This window comes from Fringilla coelebs (genome assembly GCF_963513975.1).
Source record: "Fringilla coelebs genome assembly, chromosome: 2".
Lineage (NCBI taxonomy): Eukaryota > Metazoa > Chordata > Aves > Passeriformes > Fringillidae > Fringilla > Fringilla coelebs.
In genome coordinates this window covers 8,206,097-8,222,724 of record NC_140029.1, presented here as the reverse complement: position 1 = coordinate 8,222,724, position 16,628 = coordinate 8,206,097, and the positions used below count along the sequence as shown (strand labels likewise).

Here is a 16,628-nt window from a genome sequence, read left to right as displayed (position 1 = left end):
ACAGTGAATCTCGTGTTTCCCTCCCAAATTCCTTTGGCCATGAGGAAGAAGAAACTCTCATTTCTGAGGAACACTGCAGCTCACTGAGGTCTCCAATCCCCCAGGGAGAAGAGAAGAGAAGAGCTGCAGCAGTGCCCCTGCAGGGCCATGACTGTGCTGAGCTCAGCTCTGGCACTGCTGCCCACAAACACCCTGCACCGTGTGGGGCTGTACAGTGCTGTGTGCTGTGAAAGGAAAGAGGGCTCTTGGGAAATACTCTGGTCAGGGTCACCTCTGTGACTTTCTGCTGATGTCTGTAGTCCCAAAAGTTCAAAGGATGGAAGACAGCTGCTGTGCTCCACCAAACTGGCCCAAAAACTTTAATCTGCCCAATCTGCCCACAAGCCAAGTAAATCTGCACAACAAAACCCACATGGCTGATGGGTCACCTCCGGCCTCAGCAAGCTCTGTCTGCAGTCACTACCCACCATGAATGCCACTGGAGTTTGAAATCAAATTAAACAACCTGGAATAATCCTCTTCCAGGATGCCCAGGATGTATGTGCTATTTGCATGCTGCAAACAACAGTGTGTTTGAATAAAAGGTTGATTCCTTCAACATTATCCCTGAAAATCTTCAGAAATCTTTCCCTGTTTGAGCAGCTGACTTTTGGGTAAGAGCTGCACATGGATGGTACCATGCTGTGCCAAGCTGTGCAGCGAGCAAGAGGCAGGAGGTGTGTAGGCAAACTCTGGGTTTTTTTAAGGCACCCATCTGCAACAAAACAAAGCAGAAAAACAAATGCAAAAGTGTGTCAAGAAAAGCAAATTACAAACCTTATTCCACAGCTACTGAGTATGTTTTCAAATCTAAAATGCATTGAATGACCAACTATGGATGGATCTAGGCACCCAGAGCATAGAAAAGAATTAATTTGTATCTAAAGATTGCCCTGTCTGTGAGATACCACGAAAGGAAAGGCGCTACCCAGCTCAACAGTTGCTCCCAAGGTAAATTCCAGCCCACAGAAATCATAAGGAATTTATTGTTTCCAAGCATCCAGACCTACCCTGAATGTGCATATTAGGCCTGTACATTCATTATGGAGCTTTGTGAAAGGGTGAGACTGTGCCTACACTGCAAAGTGAGAGGGACAGAGCCCAATGTGGGCCCCTGGGACAAACATCCCTGACTGACTGACACCCAAACGCTTCCACACTCACCCTGAGCCAATTCAGCTTGCAGAGATCTCACTGGAGCAGTCCCACACAGAGCCAGGGATCTTGCTGTCCTGCTGCTTCTGCCCAGCAAGCCTGAGTCCCCCACCTGGCCCACTTTATCTAGCAGAGGAAAACACACCCAAACAGAGACCATCCTTTGGAGACTCCTGCCAAGCAGAAAACTTAACAGTGGCTCCACTGCAGGGGCCAAGGGTTGCCTGGGAAAAGCCAAGGTCTGAGCTTGGGTTCCCAGCTGGCTCCTGCCTGGCTGCTGGAGCTCTGTGATGGTGGAGAACACAAGGGCTGTTTCTCCACAGCAGCAGCTGCTGGGAGAGTCAGTGAGCAGCTTCTGGTGTGGTGTCCTGGCACCTTAACCGAGAGCTGAACTGGAAAACTTGAACTCTGAGTGCAAAGCAGGTGGAAAGGGTAGAGCTGGGTTCAAACATGGGTTAGGTCTCAGCTTGGAGTTGGCAGCTCTCCTCTGGGCACTGAGGTGACAGTCAAGCAGGACTGAGCTAGGCTTAACCAGATGCTTCAGTGTGGTGGGGGGAGGATGTCTCAGTAGTATTTGGAGTTACACTTCAGTTCTCACACAGTACTGTTGTCAAAATAGCTATTTTCACATAGCTAAATCCCTAGGTATCAGTCAGCTTTACAGGCTGTCCAAGGAGTTAAAGCATACATCCATTTTCCCTTTTTTTTCTTCAAGATCATTGATGGCACATGTACACAAACACCTCGGTTTTTTTTGCCTTGTCCTTGTCCTCCTTTTGATGGGAGGACAGAGCACAGATGTAAGTAAACAAGACATATCTGTCCTGCTAGCTGATGTTTACACAGATCAGCAAGTCAAAGTGTTATTCCACAGCACCAGTGGGATAATCCCAGTGTCAGTTTGTGGAGTAGCTTCTGTGGGGGCACATGCACAGTGAACAATGTGGTTTCCCAGCTGGGTGTGGAAACCATGACAAGTTCCTACAACATCTCAGCACTTCACAAGCAGAGGCCTCGGAGGTACAAGGGGGAGAGGAGTGGCTGGAGGCAGCCCTGCAGAAAGGGACTGAGGGGAGTCACTGCTGCTCCAGCAGCCATGAGTGCAGAGCCCATCCAGGGGTGCTCCAGCCATGGCACAGTGAGGTGCCAGCAGTGATTATCCCTCTGTACTCTGTGCTGGGCCCATCTGTTTAACAAGGATGTTGAAATCCTTTAAAGTGTCCAGAGGAGGGCAACAAAGCTGGTGTAAAGGCTGGAAGGAATGTCCTGTGAGGAGTGGTTGAGGTCTCTGGGCATGTCTCCTTTGGAGAAGAGGAGGCTGAGAGTCGACCTCATTGCACCCTGCAGCTTCCTGAGGAGGGGAAATGGAGAGAGAGGTGTTGAGCTCTTCTCCCTGGGATCCAGGGTCAGGATGCGTGGGAATGGCTCAAATCCACACTGTCAGGAGGCATTTGGACTGGTCATCAGGAAGCATTTCTTCACTGAGAGGATGGTCAAATGTTGGGACAGACTTCCTTCAGAGGTGGCTGATGCCCCAAGCCTACCAATGTTTAAGAGGCATTTGGATTATGCCCTTAACAACGTGATTTAAATTTTAGTAAGCCCTGAATTGGTCAGGGCTTAGGTCCTTGTAGGTCCTCTCCAACTGAAATAGTCCTATCCTATCCTATCCTATCCTATCCTATCCTATCCTATCCTATCCTATCCTATCCTATCCTATCCTATCCTATCCTAGCCCAGCCTAGCCTAGCCTAGCCTAGCCTAGCCTAGCCTAGCCTATCCATACTATCCTGTCTTTCCTCTGTAACTTCAAGCAACAAGGTGGGAGCTTACATGCAGAGCAGCACCAGAGGCAGCACCACAGCTCCCAGCCCTGTGCCAGGATGGCTCCGTCCCTGCTTTTTGGGATTGACATCACGGAGATCTGTGCTGAAAGCACAGCAAGGCCCAGCCTGGCCTGCAGCCCCCCAGCCACCCTCTCCCTCCTTCTGCTGCAAAATCAGCTCCAAAGGACAGGAGTGCTTTTCTCTGACTCTTTTAAATGCTGCTTTGCCAGCTTGCCAGCTGCTTTCAACAGCATACTCGTCAGGGAGGAAGCCTCAAAAACAAAGGTTCAGGAAGGAGCGCTGTGCTGCCGAGGCAGGGCCGCAGCACCAGCAGGGCCCTGGGCAGGCTGCGGGGGCCGGGGGTCCCGGGGTCTGCAGGGGAGAGATGGGGCTCCCTGCCCACACACACCAGGGCATCACAACGTGGAGATCTGAGCGCTTCAGGGCCACGGGCAAGTTTCCTGAGGATGGGTAGGACTCCTCGTCTGTTTCTAATGAGCTACAATGACCCTGAGGGCGGATGGATGGACATCCATGAGGGACGCACATCCCCAGGAGAGGGAGGGGACCCCTTCTTGCCTGACCCCCCTGAGCCCGGGGAGCTGCCTGCCCTAACACCGGGCAGGGACGTCAGCAACCTCCTTCCCACCCGGGAGCATTCATATCCCCATTTTTGTGATTTCTGACGAGCTCCCCCTTCAGCCGCTGCCCTCCAAGAGTGCAGGTGCGGGTGACGCTCTCGGCGCTCCCACAGCCTCAGGCAGCCCTTCCACAGGCCCGTGCGGAGGTGGGGCATGGCCGGAGGAGTAAAACCAGTCCGTGGCAAGGCTGAGCACGACGCTTTCCCCGCTGTGGGAGCCCTGTCCCGCCTAGCAGGGACACGCTTTCACTGGCTGTGAGCCGAGCTCTCCAGCAGCCCTGCTCCAGGGGAGCCTGCTCGGAGGCCCCTCCGAGCTCCTGTTCTAGGGCAGGGATTGAAGCCGCCCGGGCTGAAGCTGCCGCATCCGTGCTGCTCTGCACAGCCTCACGCAGCCCTTCCCTCTCAGCATCCCTTATCTCCCGGAGCAGCGGCCGCACGCTTCCTGCCAGAGCCTCCACGAGGGTCATTTCCCAAAGAATTAATTCGTGCTCTGGAGGAACGTGAGGAGCTGGGAGTACGCGGGAGAGCGGCGCGCAGTGAGAGGGCCGCTCTGCACCTGCTCCCGGAGCCAAAGTTCAGCCTTAAAAACATTCCCCTAAATAATGATCTGCCTGCTGAGCAGCAAACCCCCGGCGGCTGCTGGAGCACCTCCAAAAAAGCGTCTTATATTTGAAGTCAGCGTGATTTAATCTAAATGTGAAAGTCTCAATTACATCGCTATTATGGGGTTACACAGAGTCACAGCTCGGTAATTACAACCTCGATGCTACATATGGTTAATACATTTCAATTACACTTTAATTTATTGAAATACATTCTTACCTTAAAAACCTCTGAAATTCTGCGGTAGATGGAAAATTTGGGCCAAGGGAACAACTATAACCACTTGAGCTGAAATGGCCAGTGTAGCACAAGTTCTGAAGTCACACCTTTGACAAACTAATAAAAGATCTGATTAAAATGACCCAAATATTCTCCTAGTAGTCTATTTTTCATACAGAAGATTTTGCTTTAAAATGCCTGTGAACCACAGTAACTTCCAACTGACAGATGAAACTGAGCACATGCCTAAAGACAAACTGCAGCTCGTAAAGAAAAACAGCTTCTGGTTTTATGGAGCTTTGTTTTGTCTCAGCAGTTTATCATCAGAGCTTGTTTCCCTGCAGCCTTTGTAAACTCTGTTAAAAAAAAACATCTGCAGACTCAAAGGCGACCTGCGGAGCATTCAAACGTGGGAAGATAACAAAGAATTAAAACTTAGTTTCAAACCAAAATCCCCCATCACCTCACCTTGATTCTGCTCCTTGTCTGAGTATTTGCAGGGCTCAAAAACATCTCTTCCCTACTTTCTATCTAGAGGAAACCTTTAACAGGATCAGTATTTGTTATCTGGAAAGCCACAAAATCTATAGCTGCCAATGGGAATGCCTTTCTGGACACGTAAAACATGTTTCCATCTGACACTGGCTAACATTTCTAAGCCAGAGCTGAGGATCAGCTCAGAACAACTACTTTTCCTCTCTATAGTTCAATCATTCAATAACTCATCCTTGTTCCATAGGTGGGTTGATTAGGAACTTAGAAACCTTTAGAAATACTGAAGTATATTTCACTGCAGCACTTTCAGTGAAATAAATGGACAAAGAAATCCACCATAAGGAAGAAATCTACAAATAGTCCCAATGCAGCAGGTGGTCCCATCATCTGGCTGCAAGAAAAAGGGACTGAACACATGGAAAATGAAACTTAAAACTGAAGTTGTAAATACACATGGAAAACAAAACTTAAAAGTACAATTGTAAATACAGTCATTACTTTGAAAGGAACAAGTGTCTCTGGTGAGTGGGAAATGCTTCCTTTTAGTAGTAGTGCTTACCTTAAGAATTTAATTTTTTAGGAGAAATGTTTAAAATGTGGTGTATGTTACGAGTGCTGTGTATAATATAAAACAAAATTCAACCTTCCCATCATCTGGGATTTGGAGTGTCAGTCCATAACCATGTCAGTAGCTACATGTTTTGTTTTCTCTGCCCTGTGGGGAGGCTTCTCCCCTCCCTTTTATTTCCAAGTGCTGATGCTCTGCTGCCACCACACTTGACATCCCCTGCCCCTTCCCACAGGGCAGCAGGTACTGCTCACATGTCAGGAAGCTGATTTTGGGCATGGGAATGCTCCCACCTCAAAACCAGACCAGCGACCAGAACAACAGCCAGTGTTTTTCAGACATCCTTGTGACACCTCACAATTTAAAAACATTAGTTTAGCTGTAAAAAGGCAGAAATATGGGCTCTTTCCAACTGAGCACCAGTAGCATTTAAAAACTGCAGGTTTTCGCTCCAGGGGATGGGTTTTGTCTTTCAGAAGCAGAGGCTGTATAACCATAACACACAGGTGAGAGCAGCAGTGACACAGAACTCACTCTCACACCACAGGTCCAAGGCTGAAATCTGAGGGGGACACCAACCAAAAGGTGATTTCTAGCAGCAAGAGGTTCAGAGAAAGTAGCACTGTGACAGTTGTAGGGGCAATGGGCAGCCTTGAAGACAGCAAGGCAGGCTGGAATACATTCACTTAAAGATATTTAAAATTAGTTTAAAGCATCCTTCAGGTGAGCAGGGAGCTGCCAGAGCCCTGCAAAGGCAAGGAGGCAGCACAGGTGAAAGTCACTGTTGTAGGAAGTCACAAAATCACCTTCATAAAAATTTGAGAATACTGGTCCAAGAGGACAAATAGTTAATTGACAGAGTAACTCCTTAGGATAGACATTTTATTCAATTACAAGAGCCTTCAGTTATTACTGACAAAGTTATCTACTAACATCCAATTCAGGAAGTGTGAGGTTGTTTCTTTTTTGGATCAGCCTCTCCAATTTTGTGGTAGCAGGTCCAACTTCTACCTTACCTGCTTCTACAATAAGACCAAAGTCTGTTATTACAGATTACATAGAAGATGATAAAAGGTTCTTTCTTCCACTAAGCTTTCCTTTTGGGACAGAAGAAATGTAGTTCCTGGCATAAGAAATAAAGCACCATTTTAAGTAGTTACTGGTTATTTTCACAACCAGGAAAATGAGCTAACTCTGTTTTACTCTGATTAGGAACAAATGGAACCCAGAGAATAAATAAAGATTTGTTTGGGTTTTTAAGTTAGAAGTGTGTGTGTGTGTGTGTGTGTGTGTGTGTGTGTATAACCAAGATCACATACAGAGATAGTGCAGGAAGTGTGAACATAAGAAATCTGATCAGTGGCTACAGGGGAGAGGAATAAAGTTTAAGATTATACAACATCCAGTTTAAGATTTTTTAATCCAGTTTATTAAATATTGCTTTTTGGGGACATGTTTACAACAAGCCCAAATAAATTGTTTAAGGATTCAAAGCAGTCATATTAAAATACAGCTTCAATATAAAGTTTGTCACAGTTTTACAGTATTCAAAAATGACAGACCTGCCTTAAAAAAAGACTATTACACCAAAACATAAGAAAAACAGAAAAACAAACAAGTTTGGCATTTTCATAATCTTTATAGTATAAAACAGAATATTAAATCTATTACCAGCAAGCTGATACTTCAATCTATTACCTAGTCTGAAGTGTCTCCCATTAAAACACACTATACAACAGCACTATACAAAAGTCGTGGTGATACTCATGTGATGAAAGTGCATCCCTGAAAGTTTGCCAGTTTATAGTTAGCTCTTAGAAAAAAAGGTAAAATTAAAACGTCCTCTTTTAACTGAAGGCTTTATTTTATTTTTTTTAAATTTTTTTTTGCTGTTTTGTCTCACTTTCAGCCTTCTTTTAAAAGTGTCTAGGGACGCCCCCCAGGGGGCAGCGTAAGATTAACCATCAAATCACGAACGGCTGCAAATATTGTGCATTCACCTGGAACAGGGAAAAGAGACAGGTTAGCACCGCGCCCCGGACAGCCCCTCCTCACTCTGGAGCAGGGAAAAGAGACAGGTTAGCCCCACACCCACAGCCCTTCCTCACTGAGCCCCCTGAGCCCCCAGGGCAGTGCCGAGGGTGCAGAGGCTGCCACTCCCAAACCCCAGCAACCTCCAGGGACTCAGGATTTGTGGGAGTTACCAGCTAAAGGAGCTCCAGCTTTCCCAGCAGGACTGCTCTTGTTGCTGATGGAATTGGAAGTAGCTCTTAACTTTTAATTGCTTCTGAATGTCACATTGAATCTATGCTAGAATTGATTGCACATGGACTGTGGTCTGATTTTTTCTGTATGTTATTAATGAAGAGCACCTCATCTTACAAAACAAATAACCCAACTTTTTCAAGTTTTATTTCGATTGATTACAAGCAGAAACTAAACATTTTGAAAGACTCAAGTCTGAAACAGCTGGAAGATGTTTTCTGTCCTAAGCTTAGTCTTGGAAATATTTCTTATTCCAAGACTGAGCAGCAGCCAGGAATCTGTTTCTTTCAACCAAATTGCTCTGGCTCTACCCTTGACATCCAAACTGCAAAATAAAATACAGAGCAGGTGGACTTCTGTTTCAAACAGCTGAGATTCAATACTGAGAGGAAAAAGCAGCCACAGCTACCCCAAGTTTTAAATAGCACTTGTTGACAAAAACACACACGTTCTGAATAGCTTAAAGAAGTTAAAACCAACAGAAGTGAAAGGGTTAAAGAAGAACAACGAAAGATGAAGCAACAGGCAGCTGTGATTTTCATCTACTACTTCCTGCTACGAGAATACAATTAGTAGCCACTGTTGTATACCCTGGTCACTGTGGGCTGAATTTTTCCTGCATATTTCAAGAAATATTAATGAGAAGACGTTGAATTTTGCTGCTGAAGGAGCAACAGTGTGAGCAGAGAGATAAGAGCAGAGCCTGTTGGGATGCATTAATCTTAACTGCCAGACTAGGGATTCCCAAGATTATTTTGGGCAAGTCATTATCATATCAAAGCTACAAATCTGGGCTAAATACCATCCACTGCATCACTGAAAAACAGACACTGAAAAATGTTTAGTCGTGAAGTGCTTTAAGAATCATCACAAGTCCCTTGAGCTCCTCTCTAAGGGTCACCTCCAGCATCCACAGGGACTTTAATTTCCTTACCAGATTGATGTCCACTACATACTGTAGGTTTTTGGACTTACAGCTCAAGTTTAAATTATTATTGCAGGGCATTGATTTCCTCTCAGTTCATAAAAGTATTTCCCCAAAGTATTTTCTCCCATGGAGGCATAGGTAAAGTGGTCTTAGACAACACGTACTCACAATGAGTCAACACTTTACTGTTAAACACAGCAGAATGTGTTTGCCCACAGATCTGAAAAGAAAACTCTTTCAAAAGAACTTACTTTTCAGGCACTACCATTTTATTAAGAGGAAAATTAAGCTGAATACAAAATACTTTCTCACAAAGAGAGAAAGGTAAAAAAGATACAGCCAGAACAAGGCAACACTGATTCCAGGTTACAATGACAGTGCCAGTAACATCAGCTGTGCATGATGGGAGGCCCTGCTCCTTCCTGACCCAAACAGTGAAAAATTCCCTTAACCAAGCAGATTGCAATTAGTGCAGCAGAGAGCTAACAGGTAGGAAAGTCAGGAAAATCCTGGGTACAGCACAGGAATAGCAGAAGAGAAAGGAGCATCAGACAACAAAGGACATACATCTGGGATCTCCCATGTACTGCTGTTTTAAGAGAAGTCTCCCAGCTATCTACCTACATCTGTTGGCTCTCCTATCACCTTTCAGTGGTCAAGAAAAGAAGGTATTCTTGTTCTCATAGATCAGTTATAATAATGTATGTTTTGACAATAAGAACAGAGGAAATTGCATTTCAAGTGTCCTCAGGGAAGATCCTACTTTTGCTGGGTGATGGTGGAAATAAATAAAATCATACAAACTCATTCTTTCTTTTGGAAATTAGAGGAAGGACTACTAGAAATTTCCTCTGCTCAGCCAGCTACATTTTTCTTTGCCTGGACAAGGTTCTGCTTGTGGCTCCAGTGCTTTTCCTATGCTTTTTTTCCCCCACCTATACTTTGCTCCCTGTATTGGATTCCAAAACTGCTCCAAAACTTGCACAACAAACAAAAATTATCCATTTTGATCTATCTAGTGATCATCAGAAAACATCTCACTCTCACCACACTTTGACAGTTACTTGCTCTGCCTGTGGTATTTTGTGGAGGGTTTATTTTAAAGCACAACTCAGGGCAATAACAAACAGCAAAGCAAGAACCTACCCTTCCCCACAGCAGGGGAACTCTGTAGGGAAGCACCTTCCAAAAGCAACACCTGAAGTTTAGTTAACGTATTTTGAAATAAAAGTGCTATACAAACAACAGCTCTTTTCCACATACAGAACTCCTACAGGGAAATCCACATGCCTTCAAGGCTATTTTCTCTCCTATTTACCTACACTATTACTACATGTTAAACAGAAAGTGCATATTAATTTAAATCCCATCACAAGTTTCAGAAATGTATGCATATCCACACCAATTTAAGGTAAACATCGCTCATGTTCTACCAATTGAAATAATCCATCAAGCATAGTTAAAATTACTGCATAACAACGAGATGAATAATTTTACAAAAGAGAAGTAAGACTCAACCTCTGGATTCACAACTTCAGTCTATTCACTGGGTTACTGGAAAAAGTGTGTTCTTCATAAGAACTGAAAGTTATTGTTCTTATGAGCCATCTGTGTACTAGGACCCCAAACCACTGCTAACACACAACATGCTGCCCAAAGAACCTGCTACTGTCCTTCCATGTTTTAGATAATGAAAGAAAAATAAAAGGTATGACAAACAAGAGGGAAAGCAAAGCACAATGCTGCTCACAGTGCACTACCTACAGGCCCATGAACACTCAGAACAACCTAGCTCAAACACTTCACAGCACGTCTCATGGACAGAACTGTATGCACCTCTGCTAGCTGACACACTGACAAAGGAGTATACAACCACTGCAATTACTTTTAAATCATTCACAGCACATGGACAAGTTCTGGTAACTATTTTAACACCCCTTTATATTCTACTGTTAAGCTGAGTAACTTCATAATTAATCATGAAAACTGACACTTGGCCATAGCGTATTTCTTGTGACTCATTCTAGGCCCATTTCTCAAAAAGTGTGACTCTTACTGAGCAGCAGGAGGTGGGCCAACAAGAGGTGGGTGCATTCTATCACTTGGGCAGAACAGCAAAACCCAGCCTGAATCATCAGTGCAACTTTCTGCTGTGTTGCCAGTACTTCCTATTAAGTTATGTATTGCCTGTCACATCAGGAGTTTGTAATCACTAAAGAAGTAAGATAGAAACCAAGAAGAATTCAGACTTAAGAGAGGTTTAGTTTTACACTGGAGATTTGCCACAGATGTCTGGGTGAAGAGAATATATCTACTGGACATGTACAGTACCTGGTCGTGGTGAATTCAGTTCAGCAAACCTCTTTAGAATATTGCTAACCATCATTGGAGCAGCAACAGAAGAGTTCTGCTGCCTGGGAATGTCAGCCTGTTGCGTTGTACCCGAAGCCATATCATAAATAATTGGGACAATAATACTAACAGCTTCCTGTGGGACTGTTGTTTTCTGTGTTAGCTGAAGCTGTGGGGAAACAACCCAAAAAGCATGTTAAATTGAATGACCATGTACTTCAGTGCAACTTCTGATACAGTTAAACACTCCAGGCCTACAGACAGCAGGTACTCCCACCCCCCTGTTTTCAGACATCAATTCTGTAACAGAGAAATTATCAGTCAGGTGGAGACTATTGCCTTCTCAAAAGCACCCCACAGTGAGCACTGCCTCAGGCACAACACTAATGTAGGTTTGTTCAGAACATCTCATCCCTCTCTCCTCTCCCAGCACCACTAATGTGCACTTCACTGATCTAGGTGGTTAGTGTCTCAAAGAACAACTAGACACCCAGAAGTGGAGCACTTGAAGATGCAGCCCAGAGGGAGCTGAACTTTATATACTGTCAACATCTCTCCAAGAACACGAAACACGAGGAAGAATACGAACCGAACTCATTACAAAAGAGATCGAAGCGAATCGAGGATTCCAAACAGCACAACACTTTTAGCGATTACAGCTGTCAGATACAGTGGGTTTATGTTTTGCTACGAACTCGTGATGATCTCAGAGGCATGCAGGGTTAGAATTTTAAAACAGATAGCTCTACTTACAAAAAACAACATTTTGGATTTCAGCACAACAGCAGGTGTTCCTGGAGGCGCAATTGGTGGAGCGCTGGGAGGGATTGTTAAACAAAACTGCACGTTCCATTTCAGCTGACTTGCCTGGTCAGGGAACTGTTCAGAGAGAGCAGCACAGAGAAAGAACAGCACGGTTCTCATGTCAGTGACATACACAGCTATGAAACGGTGCAATGTGCCTCTTAAGCTAAACCTGCAGATGTTGTCAGGTTTAGAAAAATCAGAGTAACTCTGAAAGAACTGAGCACAGTAACATAATCAGAAAGATTCCATACATGTCAGCCCATACATGTGTCTGTAACATGTCTGCAATTCCTTAGAATCATCAGTTTAAATGAGGAAATTTTGAGCGTTTCCAGGAAAGCTAGTAGCAAATGAAAACTTCTCCAATAACATTAGATAACTGATGTATAAATTTAGAGTAATTTGTGTGTTTGCAGATAAAGATACACCAGCTTTTTTTTCAAAAATATAACAACCAAAGTTGGGTGAACTAAATAAACAGAACAGATGACTTACCAGCTCCAGTTTCATGATGTGTACACAGTCCCTGAGGATGTGTGTGGGAGCCCCAAGTAACTTGGTGAAGGCTATCAGTGTGTTTGCTTTAAAAGGTGGTCCTGCAACCTAAAGAAAGACACTATTTAGTAGTGCCTATTTAGATAATAAATATATCATTTAATATGCAACCAGCATGCATAGCTGTCAGTTTTATATTTTGCAGCTCTTACACATACCAGTGAAAGTCAGCAGGGCCACTCAAAACAACACCAAAGACTAAAAGCAAAGCACAAAAACATCAACATGCTTGATTTCAGTACATACCCTTGTTTCAAAGAACTTCTCCAAAACTTGTAGCTCCTCTGATTTCCACTGTCCTGTATTTTCAGGTGTTACTTTCAGCTGCAAGGTCTGGTTGGTTTTGGGATTGAGAGCAACCCTGCATTTCAGTGCCTCCGTCTTAAACATAATGACACCTGGTTCATTGGAGTTTATTAACTGTAGCTGCATAAAAAGGAGATCACAGTCAATTAGTCATTCATTATATGGAATGAACTCATACACACACACAAACACATGATATTTTAATACAGGTAAAATTGCCTTGAGAATTAAGCTTATGCCAGATTTCTTTCTCTGTCACTGAATCCATGCCATAGAAGTGAAGAGGCACATTTGTCTGTCCCAAACCTTAAAACAACATTCCCAGCTGAGTATTAACATTAACTAGTAACTCACTTCTCTGGCAATCCTGCCAAGGAGTGCTATCCATAGTAACCCCGTGGCTGTTCTAGTAAACTCCCAACAGACCTGCTAAACCCAAAGAACCCACAGCATCTGAAACTTAGATCATATACTTGGTTATAGACTTAGATCTAAAACTTGGTCATAGACTTGCTATTTTAACAATTTCCAAATATCACCTGACCAAATCTAATTTGTGTAAAAAATAAGTGGAACTAAATGATTTCTCTAAATTTAGACACTTTAGATGGCAAAAATCAGAAGGAGAGCCAAGTCTAATAGCAAACAGTTATTTTATTTGAAGCATTTCAGTTTGTGCCTGATTTAAAAGACATGGAGCAATCACATACCCAGAGGTCCATTCAAACTGAAACCATACCGTTTCCTGTTGAATGATCCTCTGAAGATGCCTCCTCATAATCACTGACCCAAGGAATCGCTCAAGAGGGGAGCACAGATAGCTGCCAGCTAGTCCTGGCACAAGCCCAGGGGTAGGAGAGGGCAAGAGCAGAATATTCAAGGCACTGTGGGTGAGGATTGTAGGAATGGATGCAGCCCAAGAGCGCTGAGGTAGTTTCCGAGGTGGAGGCATGCTTGTTGGCATGACTTGGGAACCTGTGGGGACACAAGGACTTGCAGTAAGGGAGGATTTAAGCTGCAACCTTAGATAAGATATATGCTCATTTCAATTGCCTCTACTCATAAGTAAGTCTTCTAGGCCAAAGCTCAATCCTTCTTATTTAAGAATTTGCCTGCCTAGTCATAGGCATCAGACAGACAAGGAATTAGTTTTGACCCTGAACCCATGCAAAGAGTTTCAATAACATTAAAATCCTCCTCCCTTTTCCTCTTTCTGCAGCATGCCAGCAGACAGCAGGTTTGCACAACAAACTCAATGGGTCGTAAAGATGGCTAAATCAGTCGTGCAAGAGCAGCATTACAAATCTATGATGTGAAAAGTTAGTATTTGGGTTGGCAAATGTGCCTATCGTTGCTTTCACTCTGAGGACTTTTCTCTTAGTCATGGAGTTCAATAGTTTCAGACTAATTTCTGCACTGCCACAAACGCTATCATCAATCCTGCTGACATTTATGCTGTATGCTTTAGGCTCACTTTTCAAATTTGTTATTGAAGATTTAAGTAGGGCAGAATCAAGGCTTAATTTCCTTAGACATTTTACTGCACAAGGACAGTAAGGGCTGTTAGACTGACACAAGAACTACCAAAAAGAACACAACCAGAAGTGTAAAACATGAGTGTTTCACAGTTATAACACTGATAAAGAAGCCTACTTGTTCCAGCTCGTGGGGAATGAGAGGCATCAGGGACAGGTGAATGAAGGGAAGGGTTGGCTGGTGACATTCCAGGCATCCGTGCTGCTGGTGATGGACCAGAGACCTGGGGAGATCCCGGCCAATTCCCTGCACGCTGACTGGGTGACATCATGGTGTATGGTGAGCTTGGGTCTATGGTACCTACAGATGTTACAAGACCATTATTATTTCTTTAAAAAGTAAAAGGCTTTCTAATAGAGAAATCTAAAAGAGGCTTACCAAAATCTGTAAAGCATGAAAGTGCCCGCAAGCTTTCAGACTACTTTTTACAACCATACAAAACACACGAGTGGGGACAGAGAGTAAAACTCAAGATACAGATTTCAAGGGTTTCCAGGTTTATTTTTTAAAAAGTAGAATGTCAAGGAAAATAGTCATGTTCAACAAGTAATATGTTCTAAACCAAAAGAAGCTCTTGCCTACAGACTTTGACTTGTACTGCTCCTTAGCAAAGGAAGCCTCAGCCAGACAATTCCTTATTTGTTCAGTATCTTGCAGTTATTGCTGCAAAGGTATCTCTGTATACAGACTGATCAGAACCTTAAACCTACTCTGTGGCACATCTCTCTCACTTTGTTCATCTCAACAGTCAAACTGATCTGTGGAAATTACCATCTGAACTGTTCATTTGTTGTGATCTATAGAACAGTTTCCAATGCACTGATTACACAAAGGATTCTTTTGGCAGCTTTCCAACAAAAACAACCAAATTAATAAAGGAAACAACCAAAAGGCATGTTGCTCACATACAGATATGTCAAACCAGCCAGACTTTGACGTTTTCAAATTTTAAGTATGTGAATTTCTAACCTGTTCCAGTTATTTTTCCAAGAAATGTAAGCAGTGAAAATTGACTAACTAATCTAACAAAAGAAAATGCTCATTAAAAGCTGCAGCCACTGTTCTGCTACAAGACCTCACTGAATTTCCCTACATTAGTAAGCAGAAAGGAGTGACTGAGAGTCAATTTTTACCATGTTAGGAGGGCCTCAACATGCCATGCAGCTACTTTGACTACTGTTAACAATTAACATTCACATATATGAAAACAGCTACTTCAGCCAATTACAAACCATGATTTTTTCTCAATTAACTTAGGTCTGCTCTGGAAGACTTAATTTTAAGAAACAAATCTGCCCTCCCTGTCACTACATATACACCTGCTAGTAAAGAACTCACCATGTGGGCTGGCAAAGTTAGCTGTTTGTCCCATTGTGATTCCAAGAGAGGAAGGTGAAGGAGTTGGACCAAAGGATGCTGGTGATGGTGCTCTTAAAGCCCCGCTAGGTGAGCTTGCAGCATGCAAATTTCCTGATCAAAGACATCACATCACTTGTCATACACATTTCCCATCTTTCTGTTCTAATTTTTTTCTATCAACTGCTCCCTCCTTTTTAGGGAGACAGCAAACAAGATTCAAAAGAATTTGGTTTTGCACTCAATGACTTTTTTTTGTACATGCATGACTGTTGTATTTTTCAGGTTGATTTACCACACAAAGGAAACTTCCCATGATATCTGGCTCGAAGAATGGCATTTCCCCCCTGCCCAACCCTTCCTCAAATTTAAATATTTTCAGCTGTTGTTCTATAACAGCTGGGAGCAGAAAGCAGAACTTTGGTGATGAAAAGCTTTTCTGAAAAAGCAGGTATTGAAAATTAGCAGGTTTATGTCTTAGAAAGTTACAAACAGTAATGATGAAATACCCCAAATAATTCACAGCTAAAGATGGCAGTTTTACTTAACAGGTTTTTTTAGCTTCAAAATATACTTTTGAAAACATGCATAGCAGGACCATGCTTTTTTTCCCCACAGTGTAAGGTGCATTCTCTTGCCTAATCTGGGGCTAAACACAGCTCAAATAATAGAAAAAACACACAAGCACAAAGACCTATTTTTCTAGGACAGGATCAGCTCCCAGCCATCCTACCTGGTGACTGTGTGTGCATCATGGACGGGGAGGGTGTCACTGTGTTGTGGTAGGAGGTGGGTGGTGAGGTGAGAGGATATGCTCCAGAGGCTCCTGCCTGTTTTGCAAATGGCTGAAATTGTCAACACAGGACAATTAAAACTTTTGATCATTTTGTACGAAAACAAAAGTTAACTTAAAAGTTAAGTTAATGAGGCTTTGGTCTTACAGGTTCATCCACACAGTTGTTTGATTTCCTATAATAT

General features: G+C 43.4%; 1 protein-coding gene across 2 annotated transcripts in view; it reads right to left on the bottom strand.

Annotated features, from left to right (window-relative positions):
• Positions 1-6,957: 6,957 nt before the first annotated feature.
• MED14 (mediator complex subunit 14) overlaps positions 6,958-16,628 on the bottom strand; it is a 34,594-nt gene continuing 24,923 nt past the window's right edge. The window contains exons 23-31 of one of the 2 annotated variants that reach the window (XM_084226866.1): positions 16,384-16,495; positions 15,633-15,764; positions 14,412-14,594; positions 13,498-13,733; positions 12,699-12,878; positions 12,393-12,500; positions 11,844-11,969; positions 11,070-11,259; positions 6,958-7,545 (exon numbers count right to left, since the gene is read on the bottom strand). In XM_084226866.1, the coding sequence (XP_084082992.1) occupies positions 7,472-7,545; positions 11,070-11,259; positions 11,844-11,969; positions 12,393-12,500; positions 12,699-12,878; positions 13,498-13,733; positions 14,412-14,594; positions 15,633-15,764; positions 16,384-16,495 (1,341 nt within the window). In that variant the 3' untranslated portion in view covers positions 6,958-7,471. The remainder of the gene's footprint in view (positions 7,546-11,069; positions 11,260-11,843; positions 11,970-12,392; positions 12,501-12,698; positions 12,879-13,497; positions 13,734-14,411; positions 14,595-15,632; positions 15,765-16,383; positions 16,496-16,628) is intronic. The other variant, XM_084226867.1, reaches the window with a different exon arrangement.